The sequence below is a fragment of the Aquarana catesbeiana genome, linkage group LG10 (genome assembly GCF_042186555.1).
Source record: "Aquarana catesbeiana isolate 2022-GZ linkage group LG10, ASM4218655v1, whole genome shotgun sequence".
Classification (NCBI taxonomy): Eukaryota; Metazoa; Chordata; class Amphibia; order Anura; family Ranidae; genus Aquarana; species Aquarana catesbeiana.
The window spans coordinates 137,681,566-137,705,261 of NC_133333.1; the positions used below are offsets into that span (position 1 = coordinate 137,681,566).

Here is a 23,696-nt window from a genome sequence, read left to right on the forward strand (position 1 = left end):
AGCGTGTGTGGCGGCAACCAGATGAGGAGTACAAAGACAAATGTGTCTTGCCTACAGTCAAGCATGGTGGTGGGAGAGTCATGGTCTGGGGCTGCATGAATTCTGTCGGCACTGGGGAACTACAGTTCATTGAGGGAACCGTGAATGCCAGCATGTACTGTGACATACTGAAGCAGAGCATGATCCCCCTCCCTTCGAAGACTTGGGCACAGGGAATAATAATAATAATATTCCAACATGATAATAACCCCAAACACACCTCCAAGACTGCCTTGCTAAAGAAGCTGAGGGTAAAGGTGATGGACTTGCCAAGCATGTCTCCAGACCTAAACCCTATTGAGCATCTGTGGGGCATCCTTAAACAGAAGGTGGAGGAGCGCAAGGTCTCTAACATTCACCGGCTCTGTGATGTCATCATGGAGGAGTGGAAGAGGACTCCAGTGGCAACCTGTGAAGCTCCAGGGAACCCCATGCCCGAGAGGGTTAAGGAAGTACTGGAAAATAATGGTGGTCACAGAAAATATTGACACTTTGGGCCCAATTTGGTTATTTTCACTTAGGGGTGTACTCACTTTTGTTGCCAGTGGTTTAGACAATAATGGCAGTGTGTTGAGCAAATGTACACTGTTATACAAGCTGTACACTCACTACTTTACATTGTAGCAAAGTGTCATTTCTTCAGTGTTGTCACATGAAAAGATATCATAAAATATTTACAAAAATGTGAGAGGTGTACTCACTTTTGTGAAATACTGTATGTATATACAATTATGATAAAAGTAAGGTTTTTATATTATAATTAGATTTATATATTTATGTTGTAAAAATGAGAGTGGTGAAAGGGGGGGGGGGGATTGACAAGGATGGAGGGGGGTTGGAGAGAGAGAGAGAGAGAGAGGGGGGGGTAGAGAGAGGGGGGTAGAGAGAGGGGGGTGGAGAGATTGAGGGGGTGGAGAGAGAGAGAGGGGAAGAGAGAGAGGGGGTGGAGATAGAGAGAGAGGGGGGATGGGGATGGAGAGAGAGGGGGGAGAGAGAGGGGGAGAGAGAGGGGGAGAGAGAGAGGGGGGATGGAGAGAGAGGGGGAGAGAGAGAGGGGAGAGAGAGAGGGGAGAGGGAGAGAGAGAGAGAGAGAGAGAGAGAGAGAGAGAGAGAGAGAGAGAGAGAGAGAGGGGAGAGGGAGAGGGAGAGGGAGAGAGAGAGGGGAGAGGGAGAGGGAGAAAGGGGGGGGGGTGGGGGGGAGAGAGAGAGAGAGAGAGAGAGGGATAAAGAGGGAGAGAGACACAGGGAGAGCAGGTGATTGGAATGTAAAATTGGAATAATGTGTATTTAAAAATTACCTTTTTTAAATGTAACTACTTAATTTTTAAAAATATAATTAAAACGTGATCATTTTCCATTTTATATAACATTTTGAATAAATTGTTAAGTTTGTAGGGGATTTGGTCCTACAAGAAATGTGTTGTGTTTAATACCTATAAACAGGGAATGTGACATAATACTCTAAGTGAAGATCAAAAAGTACATAAAACTGGGCAGATCCAATGCTTGTAATGACAGTATGTGGGTTTGGCACACAGTTTAAAGAAAGCTCCGATCTTGAACATCCTAGTTTTGTTTGTTTTTTTTCATTCTTTTGAACTTGTACTGACAATTAACTGTGTACCTCTGTTCAGTATACTCAGTATTTCCCTTGTCACTTAAGACATTGACAGCCACCATAAAGAAGTGGGGCAGTCAGTCAGCATGACGTGGGATGGAATGGATGCAGCACTTCATTTGAAAAGAAATTGCAGCTAATGTTTGCCTTGCTTGAAAATAATTGACTACTTATTTCTATCAGGACATTTGTGTGCATCCTTTTTTTTTTTTTTTGTTCATTGTTTGAAGAGTTGTGCTGATGGATACAGAATATTTCCAACACAAAGGGATTAACTTTGCTTCAGTCATTTACTCAAAAGAAAGACTTGAGTATCTGGAGAATGAATTTCAAGTCCAGGATGATGATGTCTATATTGTTACCTTTCCCAAATCAGGTAAGGTCTTATCTTATCCTATGTTTTCATTGTAGATGAGTTTCTGTAAACTATTGTCTGCCAGGTTAGCTGGGTAGATTTTTTTTTTTTTTTGCTACTTCAGTTCTTTTGGGGTACTTAATTCACCTTTCCAGTTCGTTCAACCTGTGTGCTAACCAAAAATAATCTAACAGATTTCTTCATCCATGGAGCGACATATGCAGCAGGTAAGCGTTTCGCTGCCTGCATATGTCCACCTAAAGTAATGTTTATCAACTCTAGTCCTCAAGTACCCCCAACAGGTCATGTTTTCAGGCTCACCATTATTTTCCACAGGTGATTTGATCACTTTCCCTGCCTTAGTAATTACCACAGCATTTTCATCTGAGGGAAATCCTAAAAACATGACCTGTTGGGGGTCCTCGAGGACTGGAGTTAAGAAACATTGCCCTAAAACGATCCTGCTACTACCGTAGTATGTGCTTTCCAGCGACAATATAGTGTGACATTGCCCCTATAGCTTTTACAAATGACCCACATTGTGGTTCTTCTTCTGAAAATGCTAGTTGCCTGGCTATTAAACTGACCCACTAGGTTTAGTAATTTCTTAATCACGCATGCATTCTTACTATGAAACTCAAAGAAAAGTCAAAATATCTTACCGCCTTACTTTCCAGAAAGAGAAATGAGCAAGAGCAGCTTACATTTTTCTCTCCGGCTGGGTTCACACTATTGCGAATCGGATGCGGTTTTACCACATCCAATTCGCAATAGCAGGAGATTTTGACCGGCTCTCTATGGAGCCAGTTCACATATCTCCGCTGCGGCTCCGGTGCGAATTTGCACAGGAGCCCTGTGCGTCTTTTGGTCTGTGTCAGGTCCGAATTCAGCCCAAAATTCAGGCTGAAATCGGACCTGAAACAGTGAATCAGATGCGCCGGACCCCTACGGTGAGCCGCATGCGGCAATAGTGTGAATCCAGCCTCAGGAAAGGCTTCATTCAAGTTCTCCTCCCCATTCAGGAGGGAATGATAAACTTGCTGCCATCAATGATTTGCAAAGGAGAATCAAGAACAATCTTAAATATTGCCCTTTTGATAAAAGTCCTAAGATGATATGAGGAGACGATATGTCACATACTTGCCTCCTGTTTTAACCCTGTAAATGCTGCACCACCAACTTTTCACTTGAATGGGTAGTGTTCCTTGGCAGTACTACCCATTGCATGCAACAGGGGTATAGGTTTTGCCATGGCTGCAAAGGAAAGAACTGCAGTTACACCATGCATATTCCCCTTCTGGCTGCCTTTGCAGCTTTAGTGGAATTGTTGGGGGTAGTAAAAGCATGGCTTAACCACCTGTTTTTACTGCTCCCCAACCGCAAGTGTAAACGAGTCCTAAGGAACTCACACATTTGACTGTAAGGTTCAAATTAGTCTTTTTTTTTTAACCACTTGCTGAGCGCAATACGTACATATATACGTTGCAGTTTACAAGTGGTTTACCGAGATTATGGTATTGTTTTAGGAATAAAAGTAATGAAAAAATTAAAGGGACCGAGTAAAAAAATAAAAATAAATAAATAAGAATTTTTTTTTGTAAGCGCCCCCATCCCTCCGTGCTCGCAAGTAAACGCATATGCAAATGTTGTTCGCACCACACATGTGAGGTATCGCCGCGGACATTAAAGCAAGAGCAATAGATCTAGTGCTAGACCTCCTCTGTAACTCTAAACAGGTAACCTGTAAAGGCGTTTAAAACATCGCCTAGGGAGATTTTTAAGCACCGTAGTTTGTCACCATTCCGCGAGTGAAAGCCATTTTAAAGTGTGACATTTTATGTATCTGTTTACTTGGTGTAACATCATCTTTTACATTATACAAAAAATTGGGGTATATATTGTGTTTTTTTTTAATACAATGTATGTAAAATGTATCCCCCCTCCCCCCAAAAAAAATTGCAACGATCGCCAAGGGGTCCTGAAGGCTGAATTTTTTTTTTAACCGTAATGCATTCTCGGAACTAAGGTAAAAAACCTTCTGAGTTCAGTTCACCCCTAAGCCCCCCCCCCCCCCATACTTACCTGAGCCCGATCTTGCACCAGCTCTGTAACTGCTGTATACAGCGGCTCTCATCCTCCTCATAGGCTCAGAGACATCTGCAGGAGCCATTGAGCAGGGAGCAGGGGGCAGCCCGAGCCATGCTCTGTATCAATAGATAGACGACGTTCACTACGAAACGTACGTCGGAGCGGTACGTGGTCACATGTCCTATCACCCAACAACATCCGGATCCTTTGGCTGCCCCCCGTGTAAGCTGGAACGCACGCCAGCGTGGAGGAGACATGAAAGGCTTTTTCTGACTGCGAAGTCACCCTGACATGCAAGCAGCCCCAGTGCCGGGTAGGCACCCACCAATGTAAGCGGCCATTTGGCTTTTTAATTTGTTTACTTTTTTAATAAATGGTTTTACGCTATGGAGACTGTTTTTGTTTCCTATGTATCCTTATCCTATCTTGAATGAGCTTGACGGGAACGATCCATGCCTATAATACCAACTACAGTCCGGCCATCCATGTGAGCAGGCACAACCCTGCACAAGCGCTAGTGACTCTCTTTTTAACTAAAGGAGTCATTGGTATCTGGTAAGCAGATATCTACTACTTCGAGGTGTTTTCCTTTTCTTATTTTCCTTTGGTGATGGAAAACCTTTTGTTTACAGCAACAAGATTGGGATAATATTGAAAGATATCACTTCAACCACTTCAAATCACTTTTTTATGTGGACAATCAATCACTATATATTTTTTTTCACTATTGTGGGCACTTCAATGTGTAATCTAATTATGATTTGTCATTATTATGTTTTTCATTTTTTTGGTAATGCAGGAGATTTATTTATTTAAAGCACTTGATTAGTATGGTATCTAGCGCCCCCTAGCTTTCTTACATTTCCATTTTTTTGGTAATGTAGGAGATATATTTATTTAGAGCACTTGAATATTATGGTATCTAGCGCCCCCTATCTTCCTTACATCAATAGACATAAAGCACACAGCTCAGGAGCGAGCCCACGCAAATGCCCCCATAGCAAGTGGCTTGCGATCGTGGGCACTCATCGTGGTGGGGGGGAGAGCCAGGAGCGCTAGCAGGGGACCCAAAAAAGGAGGATCAGGGCTGCTTTATGCAAAACTACCATCTGTCTTGACGATGCTGATTGGCCCTGTGTTGATCGCATGCACTCTTCCAAGAATGAAAAAAAAACTTTCTAGCAATACACACCTAACTGAGCATGTGCAGACTGACTCCAAAGGCTCTGTCTTATCAGGAGATGGATTGGGAACAGTGGAAGTAGGGGAGGACCAGAGAAGACATTATCAAACAGCCTTTTTACATAATGCAGAGGATTAACCCCTTAGGTTCCGCAGTGAGTATAACAAGCGTGCTTTAATGCATATACAGACTGATTTTTACTGTTGTAGGTTTAGTAACACTTTAAGCATAATTAGTTATTGGTTCTTTCCTTGTAATCTTTTATGATTTTGTGCATTTTGTTTGCAAATAACCTCATCATGCTGTAAATCAGAAACAATAATGTATTACCGATTTATATAAAAGAACAATATGAAAAACAAAATGTATACTTTTGTAAGAGAAGACCCTTTTTAAGCAACTTTACATCACAGACAAACGTAAAAAGAAAAACATTATCAAAATATTAAAGAAAACTTGACTCTGTTAATACAAGATTTCTGTATGATGATTCATTACACTGGTTTAACCAGGTATATGCCACTGAAAAGTACAGAAAAACTGATGCAGTACATCTCTACACAATCCTGCAAGTTCAGAAAAGTATGCATTGATCTGCCAGAAATGCACTCAGCCAAGTCTTATGCCCTGTACACACGATCGGACATTGATCGGACATTCCAACAACAAAATCCATCGGATTTTTTCCGACGGATGTTGGCTCAAACTTGTCTTGAGTCAAACCAGAAAAAAAAGTCATTTTGCACAAAAACATTGAAAGCAGATTAGACACAAACATTCTTGGCCAACATCAGTATGACATTTATTTTAGGGAGTATTTAAAGACAAAAATATAAGGTCCTCTTATCAGATTCATCACCCCCCTCTGATGGCCCATTGTAAAAATGTTAGGGGGGGGGGATGTTTTGGACAGGTAACCCTCTCCACTTCATTGAGAGATGAATTCCTAAATAATGTGTATTACTTTGGCCAGCCCCTCCTTACTTACACTATTGGCAGCCCACTGGACAGGCAAGAAGTGTCATAATACAAAAATATAAATACACACTGTCCAAATTGGAGCACAATTTTAACATTCTGCAATTACCTATCAAGATAATAATAGGATACAAAAACTTTAAACAGTACCATTTGAAAGCATTCAACCAGGCCCTTTCACTACATGCTTTGGGGAATTCATACCGAAATCTGACCACAAAAGAGGTAGGTATAGTGTGTATGGGTTTGGCAAAGTCATGTGTGTAATGTGTGTAATGTGTGTAATGTGTGTAATGCATACACACGGTCGCACAAAGATGTCGGAATTTTTGAACGTCAAGAACGCGGTGACATACACCATGTACGACGAGACTATAAAAGGGCAGTTCAATACCAAGCGCGCCACCCTTTGGGCTCCTTTTGCTAATCTCGTGTTAGTAAAAGTTTGGTGAGAGACGATTCACGCTTTTTCAGACTCGTGGTTTTCAGATAGTTTTTCTGTTGTTCAGTTTGTGCTTGTGGGTTTGTATCTGGTCTTCAGTGAGTTCCCATTGGTTTATTCAGTGTGCTCTTGTCCGCTCGTTACTGATTTTCATGTCGCTCCTCACAGGCCTTGCTGTTCTTTAGTGCGTTCTGTTACTTCGTTCTGACCAGTGGACTGTTTTGAAGCCATGTTGCATTGTAGAGTTCGTGCTGTGCAGGGGCTTGGTGTTGGGGTTCTTACTTTGACACAAGCCCAGTCCATGAACAGGGCAAGGAGGAGTTCATGGACCAAGAATTGGTTGCTCCAGCGTGACCAATTCTGTCACATGCCTTTGCTCCGTGAGAATAATCCTGATGATTTTTTGGAACCTTCTCAGGATGACGGACCCCGTTTTTCACTGTTTGCTGATATAAGGGGTCAGCAAAGCCAACAGACAGGATACCTGCATGCGGCAAGCCATCACTCTGGAGCAGAAGCTAGTCACCACGTTGCGGTACTTGGCGACAGGGAGAAGCCTGCAGGACCTCAAGTTCTCGACAGGTATCTCCCCCCAGGCTCTGGGGATCATTATCCCAGAGACCTGTTCTGCCATCATCCAGGTCCTGCAGAAGGACTATATTAAGGTAAGATTTATCGTTTAACATCACATTTTATTGTATTTAATGTTTGATAATATATTGTATTTCTTTCATCATTCCCTAATTACCATGATTGTAATATGCTGTGAATGTCCCCTTTGTCCTCATGCATGCTGGAATTTTTTAACGTTTTTTTTGTCCTTCATGCATATTTGCCTTCACTTACCTCCCCAGCATGCTCTCCTGGGCCTATATCCACCTTGCCTAGTCACTTAACAATGTATTTTGCAAGCTCCATTGTAGTGATTTACCCTAAACACCCCCTAAAATGTGTAAAAATGTTATTTGTGTCCTTAAATTCTGGCAGAGTGCCAGAGGCTTTTTTTTTTGGGTCCCAAACTCATTTGGAACCCTCCCCGCCAACTGCTAAGTCAACCCATACCAATCCTCTATCTGCTGACTTTGCCAAACCCATACACACTATACCTACCTCTTTTGTGGTATTTCGGTATGAATTCCCCAAAGCATGTAGTGCAAGGGCCTGGTTGAATGCTTTCAAATGGTACTGTTTAAAGTTTTTGTATCCTATTATTATCTTGATAGGTAATTGCAGAATGTTAAAATTGTGCTCCAATTTGGACAGTGTGTATTTATATTTTTGTATTATGACACTTCTTGCCTGTCCAGTGGGCTGCCAATAGTGTAAGTAAGGAGGGGCTGGCCAAAGTAATACACATTATTTAGGAATTCATCTCTCAATGAAGTGGAGAGGGTTACCTGTCCAAAACATCCCCCCCTTAATATTTTTACAATGGGCCATCAGAGGGGGGTGATGAATCTGATAAGTGGACCTTATATTTTTGTCTTTAAATACTCCCTAAAATAAATGTCATACTGATGTTGGCCAAGAATGTTTGTGTCTAATCTGCTTTCAATGTTTATGTGCAAAATGACTTTTTTTTCTGGTTTGACTCCACAGTTTCCTTCCACGCCTCAGGAATGGCAGACTGTGGCCTCCCACTTTTCCCAGCGGTGAGACTTTCCCAACTGCGTAGGGGCAATTAATGGGAAACACGTCCACATAGTCCCAACCCCCAAACTCGGGGTCATACTATTACAACTACAAGGGGTTCAATAGTATTGTGATGTTGGCGTTGGTAAGTAGCGTCGGCTACTTACAGGTTCCTGTATGTGGACGTGGGGAAGAATGGCCGGATGTCGGATGGTGGAGTCATCGCCCAGACCGAGTTCTACAGGCATCTCCAGAATGGCAGCTTGGGCTTGCCACCTCCTGAAGACAATGCGGAAGGACTCCCACTCGTCTTCGTTGCGGATGAAACGTTTGCGCTGGTGGACCATCTTATGCGGCCATTCCCTATGAGGACCTTCACCCCGGACCAGAGGGTTTTCAATTACCGGCTGGCCAGAGCCAGAAGAGTGGTGAAGAATACATTTGGAATAATGGCCAGCCGGTTCCGCCTATTTCTTACACCGATACAGATGGCGGAATATAAACTCAATCACATCATTCTGTCTTGCTGTGTTCTCCACAACTTTTTAAGGAGAAATTCTTTGAACTATGCTGCCTCAGTTGGGCCTGAGGCCGGAATTCAGAATGAACCAACCCTTACGGCGCTTGAAAGTGGCTGTCCTGGCTTGCCCCCCCAGAGTGCCCGCGAGGTCCGTATAAGATACATGGAATACTTTGCGGGTAGGGGGGCCATCGATATGCCAGACAATGTCTGAGACATTTTTTAAATAAAAATATATTTGAAACTGAACAAATATTTGCTTTGATTTACTGCTTGGCAGTGGGACAATCTCTTCTTCGGCTAACTATTATTATTATGTTGTGGGTCTGCTACACACACACACCTTGTTTTTGTTGTTAATGTATGTAATTCATTACTGACAAAAATATTAATATTTTTCAGCACCATGACCGAAATTTGGGGAGTCATGAAAATAACGTGATTGTGTAAAATTAGAAAGCACTGTTGGGTGTTATTTACTAAAGGAAAAATACACTTTGCACTACAAGTGCACTTGAGACTGCACTGAAACTGCACTTGTAGTGCAAAATGGATTTTCCTTTAGTTAATAACCCCCATTGCCACTGAAAACACCAACTTTACTCCAAAAAATGCTTTTGAGCATTGAAAAAGGAAGCCACACATTGTTGATTGTGCTTTGATTAAAAAGATTGATAATCACATGTGCGTGTATAACATTTTTTTAGGTCACATTAAGTAGAAATCGCCTTTTAAGGTAAAACAGGCATCTTTAAAACCATAAAAAAAATACACAATCTGGAACTTTCAAAGTTCAACTTTTATAAAGTAAAGGCAATATCAGACATGAGTATGTACAAACTGTGTTTGATATTGTGTTCAGCAGGTGGGGTGATGTCACCCCTGTAAAAGCCAAATTTAGAAGATGCACACAAATTGTCAATGTCAACATGTGCTAGCTGCCATCATGGGGGATCAATGGACGTGTTTTGTGGGTGCACACTGTGTGCATCTTCTATACTTGGCTTTTAACATACGTAAAAAAATTTAGTCATAAAAAAAAAAAGCAGACGAAATTTAGGGATTTCTGGGTGTTTTAGATTCTCCCTAAAACATCAATGATGTTCTTAATTTTGTTTTGAACATCATTGATGTTTTGCTTTATGTTTTCTAAATCTCGATTACACCCCATTATCTCCCCGATGAGGATCTGGGAACTTTCACTGGTGAAATGACATTCCTCTTCCACAACATCCCGATCACCTACAAAAAAACATCCATCTCTTACCTGAAGCTGTGGTCGCAGACACTCAACTGTTGTGTTGACAATTTCTACAATGTCTCCCTCCTCCTCCTCTGGTTGGGTTTGGGGGATTTCCCCTTCTTCCTGAGGTGGGGAGTCCCTGGTCTCCACTGATGAGTGGTGTCCTCCGAGTCTTTTCTCCCCTATGTGAACAAAAATAGGTATACTTAGCACACAGATATTTGACGGCAGAAATAGGAATATGAAACATTGCTTGGAAGTGGGGTACAATTGTCTATTTGGGCAGAGTTCCGAACTGAAGATTTTTTTTTGTCCTTTGTAAAGCTTGAATACTTACCTGTTTTGTGCAAGCTTCACAGATGGAGACACCCTTATATTATTCACTGGAGCACCTGTGTGGGCCCCCTAATAAAAAGGGTGTTCTGGTGTCCCACACTAGTGCTCCAGTGTCCAGATGTGTAAACAGCTGCTGAGTGTCCTCTCCTTACACAGAATCTAGTTTGCATTTCATTCTAGTTACAAACCCATCTAGACGACCAACTTTTTTTAATAGAAGTAGGCCAGAAAAACGGTATTGAACTGCATCTGGCCAAAACATCGTATTTTAGTGGCCGAACGAACAATGTTTCCTACGAACGATTGATGTGCCCATGAACATGAAAGTTGCCATTTTAAACTGTACAACAGTAAGAAAAGCACATGGAGCAGCACGAACGTAATGAAAATAAAGAATAGGAACACAGGACAACTACTTACTTTTTTGCAGCACTCTCCTGATCCTTCTATACTGATTGTGTTCCCTTAATTTGAAGTCCGACCACCGTTTCCTCAGTTGATCTTTGGATCGTCGTACCCCAAAATTCCTGTGCAGACTCTTGACAACTTTCGCCATTATCTTGGCCTTTCTGACATTTGGGTTTGGGTAAGGTCCATACTTTCCGTCATAGTGGGCCCTTTTCAATATGTCCACCATCTCTACAAAGGCCATATTTGAGGCCTTAAACCTCCTCTGGGATCGTGACGTTTCTGGCTCCAGGCTTTCCTCCTCCTCGTTGCTGCTATTATCATGCACCTGCTCTGTCTCCGCCATGTGCTCTCCCCCACTGCGCCGAAAGAGAAGGGGTGGGGAATAGACTAGAAAGAACGTCAGGGGCGGGCGGAGTTTCACGTATGCGCAGTGTATATAAAGTGTAACACGCGTGCGTCATACGTACGATCTGTGAGCAGAGGAAGGAGTATCGGAAGCGCCGATCGTGATAACGAAGGTACAAGTTTAACTTGGGCCTATACTGCTTATAGATTGAGGCCTATGTTGGGACAAGATTAGGAGAGTTTAGCCTGACATTAGGGTTTGTCTTGTGTTGTTTCTTGCAGAGAAAATGGATGGCTTCAATGATCACAACTTCCTCCCCCTGTTCATAAACAAATACAGGGAGCTGCCCTGTCTGTGGCAGGTGAAACACCCGCATTATAATCATAAACAAAAGAGGCAGGCAGTACTGGAGAAACTGCTGGAGTTGGTGAAGCCGGTGGTCCCCATGGCAACCATCCCTTATTTAAAAGCCAAAATTGGTGGCCTGAGGAGCAAATATCTTAGGGAGCGCAAGAAGGTCCAGGATTCCCAGAGATCAGGAGCTGCAGCAGATGACGTTTATGTCCCCAGGCTGTGGTACTATTGGAGACTTTGTTTTCTGTCAGACCAGACTGAAGTCAGGGAATCACTTTCATCCCTACCTTCCACTCTTCTTTCCACCCCAGCTGAGGTTTCCGATGTCCAACCTGGGACTTTCAGCCAGGAAGAAGTGGAGGAGCCCAGCTTGAGCCAGGTATAGCATTGTTCAACAGATTTCTGGTCAATAAATATATGATGTTTACTAGATGTTATTATTAATCACGAATTGCTGATTTAATAAAGGCGTTTACATATCAATAGACAGTAGTGGGCAAAAATAATTGTGACAAGAATGAAAAATGCTGGGCTCAGAATGATAGTCTTTTCTATTTATTAGCATTCAATTTGCAACAGTCATGAGATGAAAATTGTGTGTAAAGATGAAGAAAAAACTAAAACTATGTCCCTTTTTCATACACAGGAAGACCTCAGCCAGGAGGAGGCTGTGGAATGTGGCACACAGGAGGAGGCTGTGGAATGTGGCACACAGGAGGAGGCGGGGTTAGTGGCAGCCAGGAGGAGGCCGGGCCCAGTAGGAGCCTGACAGAACCGCAGGTTCCTCCCCTCCGCCTTCCAAACAGGAAGAGGAGTAACGTAGAAGAGTCAGCACTCAGGCTGATTCAGGAGGCTTCTGCGTCCCTCAGAGCCACCTCCCACTCATGAAGAGGCCTTTGCCTCCATGGCTGCCACCAAATTGCAGGACATGAAGGAGGGCCAACACCTCATGTGTGAGGAAATCATTTATAAAACATTATATAAGAGGATGAGGGCCCAATTCACACCCAATACCCACCTGTGTGAGTTGCATCCTCCTCCTCCTTCTGCCACACCTCCAACACCACAGACACAGCCTGGAAGGAAGAGTGCAAGGAAGACAAGAAAGTGATGGCCTGCGTTCAGTCTGGTCTGACAAAAGATGCATGCTCTTGTATGACCACAGCCTGGAGACATACATGTCATCTGCTGCTGTTCATGATCTCTTGGACTTCTGGACCAGATTGTACTCCCTTAGATAAGGACTCCTCAGGCCACCAATTTTGCCTGAAAATAGTTGATGTGTGCCCTCGGGGCCAAAAGCTTTGCCAATTTCTGCTGTTTCTCCAGCATTGCCTCCCTCTTTATTTGGTTAGGACCCCTTAATAAAAGGTATTTTTTGGAACTAATACTTGCCTATGTGTGTTTTCCTTCAAAAAGGACAGTTTGTTTGTGAGGAGGCAGGTACATTTCAAAAATACAATGCGAAATTAACAAGGGACACCAACACCAACCAATCTCCTTGAGATTAAAAAAGACAAGATAATAATGGTGTTGTGGTAACTTGACACACAAAACACACCCAAAACAATTCTGGAGATCACAAAAAAAAAAAAAAAAACAGGAGATCTGGATTAAAAAAAAAATACAACAAATAATACAAAAAAATATATATAAAAAATATTTTTTTTTTCGATAGATGTGACAAATAAAAATATTATATTCATGAAATCATGAGAAATAATAAAGAAAGAAGTTTGTGAGAAGTCTGTGAATATAAGCAGCAAAACAACTTAATTCTTCTAGCATTATAAAGAAGAAGAGAGTGTGCTGCATTAAACAATTTAAAACATTGCTGAGTGACAAAAGTGCTATATCCATTACGAACACTAATTTTACCAGACCGAGCAGTTCTGTCTCGGAATTTATTCTGAGCATGCGTGGCACTTTGTGCGTCAGAATTGTCCACACACGGTCGGAATTTACGCAAATGGATTTTGTTGTCAAAAAATTTTATAGCCAGCTCTCAAACTTTGTGTGTCAGAAATTCCGATGGAAAAAGTCCGATGGAGCCCACACACGGTCAAAATTTCCGACAACAAGCTCCGATCGCACATTTTCCGTCGGAAAACCCGACCATGTGTACAGGGCATAATTGTGGGCTGACAACATGCACTTTGTGGATGGAGTGGTGTCAGCCCTCCCCAGATGTCTTTTGCTAAACTACTCAAACTCTTCTCTTATCCTATTCTCCATAACGTATGGACTAACTATTCAGTGGTCCAAGACAAGAACTGGGAGGGAGATATGACACAGGACAGTTCTGAATTTCTGATATGGCCAGCAGATATTTATTTGCACTTATAGAACAGATATGACAACATGCTTCCAATGGTATATTTATTAGACCCAAAGGGAGCAAATAAGAGAAGTTTGTTCTTAAGATTTACATATACTTTAAGCCATGCCAACTTTATATGCAGCATGCCATGCTTGCTTATTATCACATTGCACACATGTGGTGCAACACCACTCCTGTTAGACTTGCAGACAGAAGCCTAGCACCTATAGCCATTTTTGCTGTCTGGAGCTTTCCTAAAAGCAAATGGTTGTCTCAAGCAGACAGGTATACTTTTGCACCCCCCCCCCGTGTTTAAGGTAAACCTGAATTTAAAAAATGAAGATTCACTGTTTTATAGGTATAGTGTTTACCCCAAATGAGCCGCTGACATTCAGATTCAGGTCCTCTGACTCTGGATGACAATGACCTTATGGCGATGTCACATCCTCTGACACACAGAGGATAAAGAATGACTACTTATTTATGCAATGCACACAGCAAATCAATAGCACTATAAACAACTGGGAGGACCTAATGTCTCTGCCCCAAACCCTGAAACCAGGGAGGTCCTAACTAAGGGTTGGTACTGAGAACTAAAGGTCCATTGGTCTCTTCAAACCCCTCCCACTGACCAGTGTGTTAGTAATCGTTGGGGCCCAAAGTTCAAGTGTTGGAGTGCTCAGACTTGAGTAGAATACACAATACTGGGTGTAAGTGCCCAAGCTGTATCCTAAAAATATGTGTCTCTGTCCCTTTAAGCAGTGGCCAGGAATTTGTGACCAATGGCCTTTCACCACCAAGTGATCTGGGATTTTTCCTCCTCCCATTCTCTGTCTGGACCTGGTGATGTCAGCTGTGGCTCAGGAATCCACCATGACAATTTTCCACTGACCTGGTAATGTGAGCAGAGGCACAGGATGACGATCCCCTATGAACCCGATGATGTCTCTGGGTACTACATTTGTCAGGCAGTTCCCAGCAGTCCTCGGTCTTCCCAGGCTGCATAGCAGCCAAAGTGCCTTCTGCAACATGGGGGGGTGGGTTGCGATGGTGGGCACTATGTGGCTGTAAATAACCTTAACAGAGTCCTGTCTGTCCTGTGCCCTCTCTCGCTTCCTAGACAAGCAGCCGAGGAGAGGGAGAAATACTTGCGTTGGCAGCTGCAGAGGCAATGAAAGCCTCTGTTACAGTCCGGTCCATGCAGTGGTGGGCAGAAATTCTGCACATCGGGGCTACATAGGCAACATCTGAAAATGTATATTGTGCCTAAGCAGTACCCTGAAAATTTACTTTATGCAAGCATATCCTTCCTGTGCCTAGGCACTCCAGTGTCTACAGCCTCAGTGCTGTACATTATTAATATAAGGCGGTGTGTGTCTGACTGAAAATCTCACACAATTTGAAGTTTGATATGTCACTATTATGCTGCTTGCTGTTTTCCTTGCTGGAGAGGCAGCTGTACCTGAGGAACACCGTGCAAGGTTCTCCCTGCTTCTGCTTTAATCATTCTGTGGATCTATGCTTACTTCACATCTGTTGCTGTTTTTTGAATATTCACTCAGTACTCATCATCGAATCACCAAAATCACCTGACATCAGGGTAACAGCTTAGACATGATGAAGCAAATGCCTCTACCAAAAGGGTCACCTCTGCACTTGCAGAACAAGTAAAGTAGAGAAAGGGAAGACCATTGGAATATTTGATGTCTTGTGATTTGTTACTAGAAGTGGGTAGAGATTTTTAGGTAGCTTTTAAGTGGAAAGAATTTGGGCACAGTTGTCCCTATCCTACACCAGCTTAATAGCCCAGTACACAATTATTCTATATTGTTGACAGCTGTTTATCTTCTTTTGTATTTATTTTTAGGTACCAATTGGATGATGGAAATCCTGAGTCTTATCCGCAGTAATGGTGACATTTCCTGGTGCCATAAAGTCCCTAACTACGTAAGAATCCCCTGGCTTGATGTCTGCGGTCCTGGAGTAAAGCTAGTGGATGAAAACCAATCTCCTCGATTATTCTCTTCTCATTTGCCCATACAGTTTTTTCCAAAGTCTTTCTTTTCTTCAAAAGCTAAGGTAAGCATTTTTTATACAAAATATTTTCTGGGTTTCAAAATAGTTTCAATCAACACAAGGGGTGTCATGAATTAAAATGTAATTTGTATGGGGTGTTTATGGCAACAAATTTGATATTATTTTATGGAAAAGCGATGGTGTAAATTTTATTGGTTAATATGGGTAATACAAGCACTTTAATGCCTCATTTACACTTGTGGTTGAACTGCCTTTTACCCCCCCAAATGATCCCCCTTAAGCCTGAAAAGGCAGTGGATGGGGGTATTCTCATGCCAAAAATGCCTGTCGAATGGGACTTATTCAACTGAATGCTGTGTGAATGATGACCTCCATCTGTGTTTTACAATTGTTACCTTAAATTCAATTTAAACCAGCATTCCCTAATGGACAGAGGATTCGAGAACCGTGATAATAATATACTATCCAATAGCTTGCAGAGAAATAGTGATTGCTATTTACTTGAATCACATCTATTAGTAAATGGAAAAAATTAAATAGTTTGTTTGGACCAGCTTGGCCCAAATTAACTATTTAAAGTGAAAGAAAACCTGGAGTTAGGCTTTAAATTAAAAGTGGTTCAATGGTGCCATTTTTATATCATTCTACAGTTAAAGTGGTTCTAAAGCCTAAACATTTTTTACCTTAATGCACCCTTGCATTAAGGTACCAAATGTTTAGACACCGGTTTTGGCTCATTCGAACCAGCGCGATGCACGTCTGCAGCTTCTCTCTCTCCTCACTTCCTTGTCTCACTGGCTTTGCTGGAGCATTGGGAACCATTTTCTCCTGTTGCTGTCAATCAAGGCCAGTGACGGAGGACAGGGCTGAGTCCCACTGTCTGTGTCAATAGATGCAGCACCAGGGCTCAGGAGCGAGTATGCACGAGTGCCGCCATGGGAAGTGCCTTACCATGGGGGCACTGGACAGAGAGGAGGGGCCAGGAGCACCAGCGGGGGACCCAAGAACAGGAGGATCAGGGCCGCTCTGTGCAATTCAATTGCACAGAGCAGGTAAGTATAGAGATATTTTTGTTTTTTGTTTTTTTTTCCTTTACAAGTTTTAATTTTAAAGATGTTAATATTCCACAACTTGTAGATGTTTAAGGCATGGATCAGCTAAACAATCTTCATCCCTGGTTCATTGTTCATGTAAGATTATATATATTTTTTAACTCTTTTTATTGAAAAAAGGTACATGACAATGACAGTTATCAAATGCGCTCAACATGAGCAAACAAAACAGTGCGGTCCATCTTACAGTGCAAACATTTCGATGTCTTTACAAGTACACTGCATGTCTCAGCATTTTGATCCCGATACACATGTTATAGAAAATATACCATAGAAACACAAAAGTACAATAGCTATTTCTCAAATCTTTTAGTGATATAGTTACGTGTTGGTTACAGTAAGGGCAGAAGAACACCAAGCATCCCACACTTTATTATACTTAATTGGGCAACCCCTGTGTTCAAATATGAGTTTTCATAGTGTAATACCTGATTCACTAACCAAAGCCATGTATGTATGGTTCTAATATGTCTTGGCCATTGCTCCTCATCGAGAACCCCCAGCAGACACACCAGTGGGGTACATGGAACAGGAATTGATAAGACTGCAGACAATATCTCTGTCACCTGTTACCAGTATCTCACTATAACTGGACAGAGCCACATAACATGTGCAAAATTCGCGTGTGGACAGGTGCACCTAGTGCAGGCAGAGGTAGGTATACGGTGCATTGGGTGCAGTCTGAGCAGGGTCAGGTGTGTTTGATGTAGCATATAAAGGTGGATTCATTTATTGTTGACTTTGGGAGATACAGATAGATGGACAGAGCATACCTCCTCCCAATCCTCATCAGACAAATCTGGGACAAGTGGTTGCCACTTGATGCGCACCTCCAGTGGAGCCCCACTAGTCATGGCAGAGAGTAAATGTAGATACAGAGTTGAGATAAGTCTCCTAGGGCCCTGAGATCGAAGAAAAATGACATGTATTTGGCGCAAGAATTAAAAGCAAAAATCCAAACATATGGCAATATACATAAATGAACTCTAATTTGGATGAGGAAATGGTATTGAGAGTAGAGTCCGTGATGTAACACAGCGGATGAGATGGTGGAGGTAATATGTGTAGTCCACATTCATGGCAGCCTTCCGGTGGGAGTGAAAGCCATATTCCCAAAAACACTGTAAAACAAGGAAACGGAGGCGCCTCTGGGTGCAGACTTTATTAACAAAAAAACAGCAACAGCAAGGTTTGCATTCACATTTAAGAAGGAGTTTTCAAGCATAAAATAGTCCCAAGGCAATCAAGGGGGTCCATGGAGTCATCTCTCTCAGCGATGGATATGTAACCTCTGGGTTGTCCCGAAGCGCTGGATGGATACTGGCCGACAGCGAGGAAGAACACTAAAGCGAGGCTCGAATAGCAAACAGTGATCCAGGCAAGGGATGATGATGTCACACGCTGTGCGACGCGTTTCCTGAGCCGGCTAGCTGTGAGTGACGTGACTGCTGCGCTCCTTTGTCAAGCTTGAGAGAGATGACTCCACAGACCCCCTTGATTGCCTTGGGACTATTTTATGCTTGAAAACTCCTTCTTAAACGTGAGTGCAAACCTTGCTGTTTTTATAATAAATTGTTTTAAAGTCTGCACCCAGAGGCGCCTCAGTTTCCTTGTTTTACCCTGAGATTGAAGAACTCTTATCAGTGGGTATTCAGAGAAGTCAATGTCAGGAATACAAAATTGAGTATGTAGCACATGTCGAAGTTGTAAATACCTATGAAAGGTTGATTGGGGCAATTCATATTTCCTTTGCAATCCCTCAAAAGAAGCCAATACATTTCCATCATAAAACAAAAAGGCAGGGACTAATGCGCAAAACCACAACCTCATCAATGAAAAATCCAACCTAAGCATTAAAATATGGTACCAGATAAGAAGCTGCCAACATAGAAGAGTGCACTCACACACCCCAATGAATAAGTAATTGAAATCAGGTATAGTATGTGGCGCTGATCTATCCTCAAGTACCAAACTACGGAAAAAGGATCTCCAATGCTGCACCAATCAGTTTGAGTACAATCTTCCTATTACAAATACAAGTGTGTAACAATAAACCTTAAGACCACTCCAAAAACCGGAAAAAACACAGATTGCTACCACAATATTACCATATGACTTCTTACTTCGAAGTGCACAGTGCATATATATTAAAAATACCACAGTATAACCCCTACATCACAATATTGACTTGTGAATCTTCATGCTTAAACTTACATAAACTATTAAAGTGCTTTGTGCAGAGTGCAACTCCTGATGCGATAAATAATACAAATAATAAGTGACACAGTGTGCAAAATAATCATAAGTTGCATAATATGTGACTGAAAGTACAGCCCAAAAATTATTATAGTGCAGAGATATATATATGTGTGGTTCCTCATGCTGTAAAATATAGGGTGTGCACTGCTCCTCTCTAAAAATATGACAATTGTGGAAAAATGCAAAAATGGCCCAGTGTGCAAAATACTCATAAATGCATATCTGCGACTATAGATGCGAGAAAAAGCCCCGCATCAACATATAGGCAGTAATAGTATACAGAGAGTGATGATTGTGCAATGTAGTCATGCATGCATCTCTGCGGCTTGAGATGCGATTAAACACCCAACATCCACAATTAGACAGTGTAGTACATAAAAAGTGACAATAGTGCAATAAAGTCCACACCAATGCTGTTGTCATGCAATGTGACTTCTGATGTCCACACAAAAAAGTCTATTCTAAAGTGCAAATAAAAGTGACTTGTGCTGAATTATTCCACTTCAGTTCTGGTGCACACACCAATTGTTTCCCCCAGCCTCTCACCTCCAGTGGCGGCCCCCAATGGGCCGAATCAAGCAGATGGATAGTGCTTTGGTGGGGAGGATGGGTTTCCTGAGGCGATTCACCTTCCCTGGAGGATGTCCGTGGATCTGGCTCTCTGTCGCGATTCCTGCCACTCACAGCATTCCCAGAATAGTGATAAGGAAGAAAGGAATAGCTCCTCCTACCCTGACGCGTTGCGTCACACCACGTGACTTTCTCTTTCATCCCTTTGAGAAAGTCACGTGGTGTGACGCAACGCGTCAGGGTAGGGGGAGCCAGGTGCCGACGCTTCCCGGGTACGGCCGAACCCGGAAGCCTATTGCTTTTCTACTGCTCGTTTTTTACCTTAATGTAAGTTATTACGTTTGTTACAATAAACTTCATTTAAACTACTACACTATGGAAGCTATTCCTTTCTTCCTTATCACTACTCTGGGATTGCTGTGAGTGGCGGGAATCGTGACAGAGAGCCAGATCCATGGACATCCTCCGGGGAAGGTGAATCGCCTCAGGAAACCCATCCTCTCCACCAAAGCACTATCCATCTGCTTGATTCAGCCCATTGGGGGCCGCCACTGGAGGTGAGAGGCTGGGGGAAACAATTGGTGTGTGCACCAGAAATGAAGTGGAATAATTCAGCACAAGTCATTTTTATTTGCACTTTAGAATAGACTTTTTTGTGTGGAAGTCACATTGCATGACAACAGCATTGGTGTGGACTTTATTGCACTATTGTCACTTTTTATGTACTACACTGTCTAATTGTGGATGTTGGGTGTTTAATCGCATCTCAAGCGATGCATGTATGACTACATTGCACAATCACTCTCTGTATACTATTACTGCCTATATGTTGATGCGGGGCTTTTTCTCGCATCTATAGTCGCAGATATGCATTTATGAGTATTTTGCACACTGGGCCATTTTTACATTTTTCCACAATTGTCATATTTTTAGAGAGGAGCAGTGCACACCCTATATTTTACAGCACGAGGAACCACACATATATATTTCTCTGCACTATAATAATTTTTGGGCTGTACTTTCAGTCACATATTATGCAACTTATGATTATTTTGCACACTGTGTCACTTATCATTATTTGTATTATTTATCGCATCAGGAGTTGCACTCTGCGCAAAGCACTTTAATAGTTTATGTAAGTTTAAGCATGAAGATTCACAAGTCAATATTGTGATGTAGGGGTTATACTGTGGTATTTTTAATATATATGCACTGTGCACTTGGAAGTAAGAAGTCATATGGTAATATTGTGGTAGCAATCTGTTTTTTCCGTTTTTTGGAGTGGTCTTAAGGTTTATTGTTACACACTTGTATTTGTAATAGGAAGATTGTACTCAAACTGATTGGTGCAGCATTGGTGATCCTTTTTCCGTAGTTTGGTACTTGAGGATAGATCAGCGCCACATACTATACCTGATTACATTTCCATCATAGATGTTGTCCAGAGAAACCATTCCACTACGCTCCCAGAATCCAGAGTCCACAAATTGCTTTAAATGGGGGAACATTGGATTGTGCCATTGGATTGTGCCAGAGTGGTAGTGTCTCATTGGTACCCTGAAAATGTGTAATTTTCTTGGTCTACCTCCACACCGTACGGGCCAATGTCAATATTGGTATATGCCTTTCCCCCCGTGCTGCCATAGGTGCCTTCAGTGCTATCAACAGATGTTTGATTTTAAGGACATAGGCGAGATATGACTCAACCATTGCCGGTGTAGCCGGTCCAACCAGTCTGTCAGATAGCGTAGCCGACCAGCCAAATAATAATAATATAAGTTAGGCAATGCCATGCCAGCATCAGCCTTAGGGCGCTGCAGAGTGGAGAATTTAAGTTTCCGCCTATGGGGGGCCCAAATAAAGGTGAAAAGTAGTGTGTCCAGGGTTTTAAAAAATGATTTTGGTATTGAGGTAGGCACATACAGACACTTGGGCAGAAGGATCATCTTAATAAGATTAATTCTGGCTGCCACAGACTGGGGAAGTTTGGCCCAGACAGTAAGTTTAGCTTTTATCATCATAACCAGAGGGTCCAGATTCGCTTGGGAAGCCTCTGAAGGAGACAGGGTAATAATGATTACCAAATATTTAAACGAGGTCACTACCTTAAAGCGAAGTTCCACCCCAAAATGGAACTTCTGCTTTTTGGAATCCTCCCCCCCTCCGATGTGTCACATTTGGCACCTGTCGGGGGGGGGGGGGGGGAGCAGATACCTGTGTAATACAGGTATTTGCTCCCACTTCTGGGCATAGATCATCGCAGTGATCGCAGTGACCTACGCCACGTCCGGCGCCTACTCCATCCCCCCCGCTGTCTTCTGGGAGACACACAGGTCCCAGAAGACAGCAGGGATGAGTGAAATGGCGCAGAGCGACTCGTGCATGCGCAGTAGGGAACCAGGAAGTGAAGCCGCAAGGCTTCACTTCCTGATTTCCTTACCGAAGATGGCAGCGCCTCAACCCCAGAGCCGAGGGAAAGATTGCGGGTGCCCAGGACAGGTAAGTGTCCAAATGTGAAAAGTCAGCAGCTGCAGTATTTGTAGCTGCTGACTTTTAATATTTTTTTTTTCAGCGGAACTCCGCTTTAAGAGGGCATGGAGGATCACTGCATGGAAGGGCCTGCGAGAAAAAGGGCATCAGAGCTGACTTCTGCCAGTTAATTTTAAGGCCCAAATACGTGCCAAATTTGTCTACGATTTGCATTGCTATTCCTAATGAGGCAGAGGTATCCTGCATATATAAAATAATGTCATCTGCGTATAGTCCTATAGTATCTACTCTCTCACCCATAGTGATGCCTTTAAAGAGAGGAGACTGGCGAAATCTCAGTGCCAACGTCTCGATAGCGACCGCAAACAGCGGAGACAGAGGACACCCCTGATTGGTACCTCTTCGAACCTGTATAGATGGGGGTATGAGAATGTAAGATTATATTTAATGGTTGCTTTTCCACAATTTCTGTTTTTGTTCTATTTTAGGTTATATATACAGCGAGAAATCCAAAAGATGTTCTGGTATCTCTGTATCATTATGCCCACATGTCTTTTGTCATTAGGAAACCCAATAGCTTTGATGAATTCATGGAGGACTTCTTGGAAGGCAGAGGTAAATGCAAGTGTGACACTCAAAAAAGAAAAATGATTACTAAGCTATTGTATGTTAACTTGGTAGACAAAATAAAATTGTGAGGTACCATTTACTCGCTTTTGCCCAACAGAGCCTGTGTCTGAACGAGGATACTTATATTCCCTCATGCCAGTTGGTCCTGTTAATGTGATGCAGTCTGGGGCAGACTGGGACACTGGGGCCCACTGGAGAAAATTAGGCCTTGGAACCCCACTGGCCAACCCGTGAAATTGTTCAACATGACCCAACCACAGTGTTCATCCAACAACATGGCATTAATTTGCAGTCAGAAGCTCTACACTCCTTGTTATATCATTTGCAGGCTTCCCTTAGTGCCTGTGTGGCTGAAAAAAGGCCTGTTTAGAAAACACTATCTGATGTAATTAATAGACCCCCAAATAAATGTTCCAATTCACAGACATTCCCAAGATAGAATTAAGTTTAAATCAGTAATTTAGTTAGATAAGGATTAGTTATTAAAGTGGTTGTAAACTTCAGACATGAAATTTGAACCAATCATATACCTCTGTTGTGTGTACTTGCCTCAATCCAGAGCACTAAGTATCATTTCTGTCTGCTGACTCGTTCCTCTGCTATTAGCATGACTCACTTCTGACAAGTTTTCCTGACACCAAGAGAAAAATGGTGACGGGGAGGGTCCTCCAGCTTATTGACAGCCTCAGCTGTGTTCCTGTATGCTGTGTGACAGGGGTGTGTGTCCCTTCCC

General features: G+C 42.5%; 1 protein-coding gene across 3 annotated transcripts in view; it reads left to right on the top strand.

Moving 5' to 3' along the window:
• Nucleotides 1-1,613: 1,613 nt before the first annotated feature.
• Nucleotides 1,614-23,696, top strand: part of LOC141110917 (sulfotransferase 2B1-like) — a 57,611-nt gene continuing 35,528 nt past the window's right edge. The window contains exons 1-3 of one of the 3 annotated variants that reach the window (XM_073602707.1): nt 1,614-2,033; nt 15,733-15,944; nt 22,822-22,948. In XM_073602707.1, coding sequence (XP_073458808.1) covers nt 1,898-2,033; nt 15,733-15,944; nt 22,822-22,948 — 475 coding nt within the window. In that variant the 5' untranslated portion in view covers nt 1,614-1,897. Of the gene's footprint in view, nt 2,034-4,450; nt 4,656-5,292; nt 5,438-15,732; nt 15,945-22,821; nt 22,949-23,696 lie in introns of those variants that run through there. The other 2 variants (XM_073602709.1, XM_073602708.1) reach the window with 2 other exon arrangements.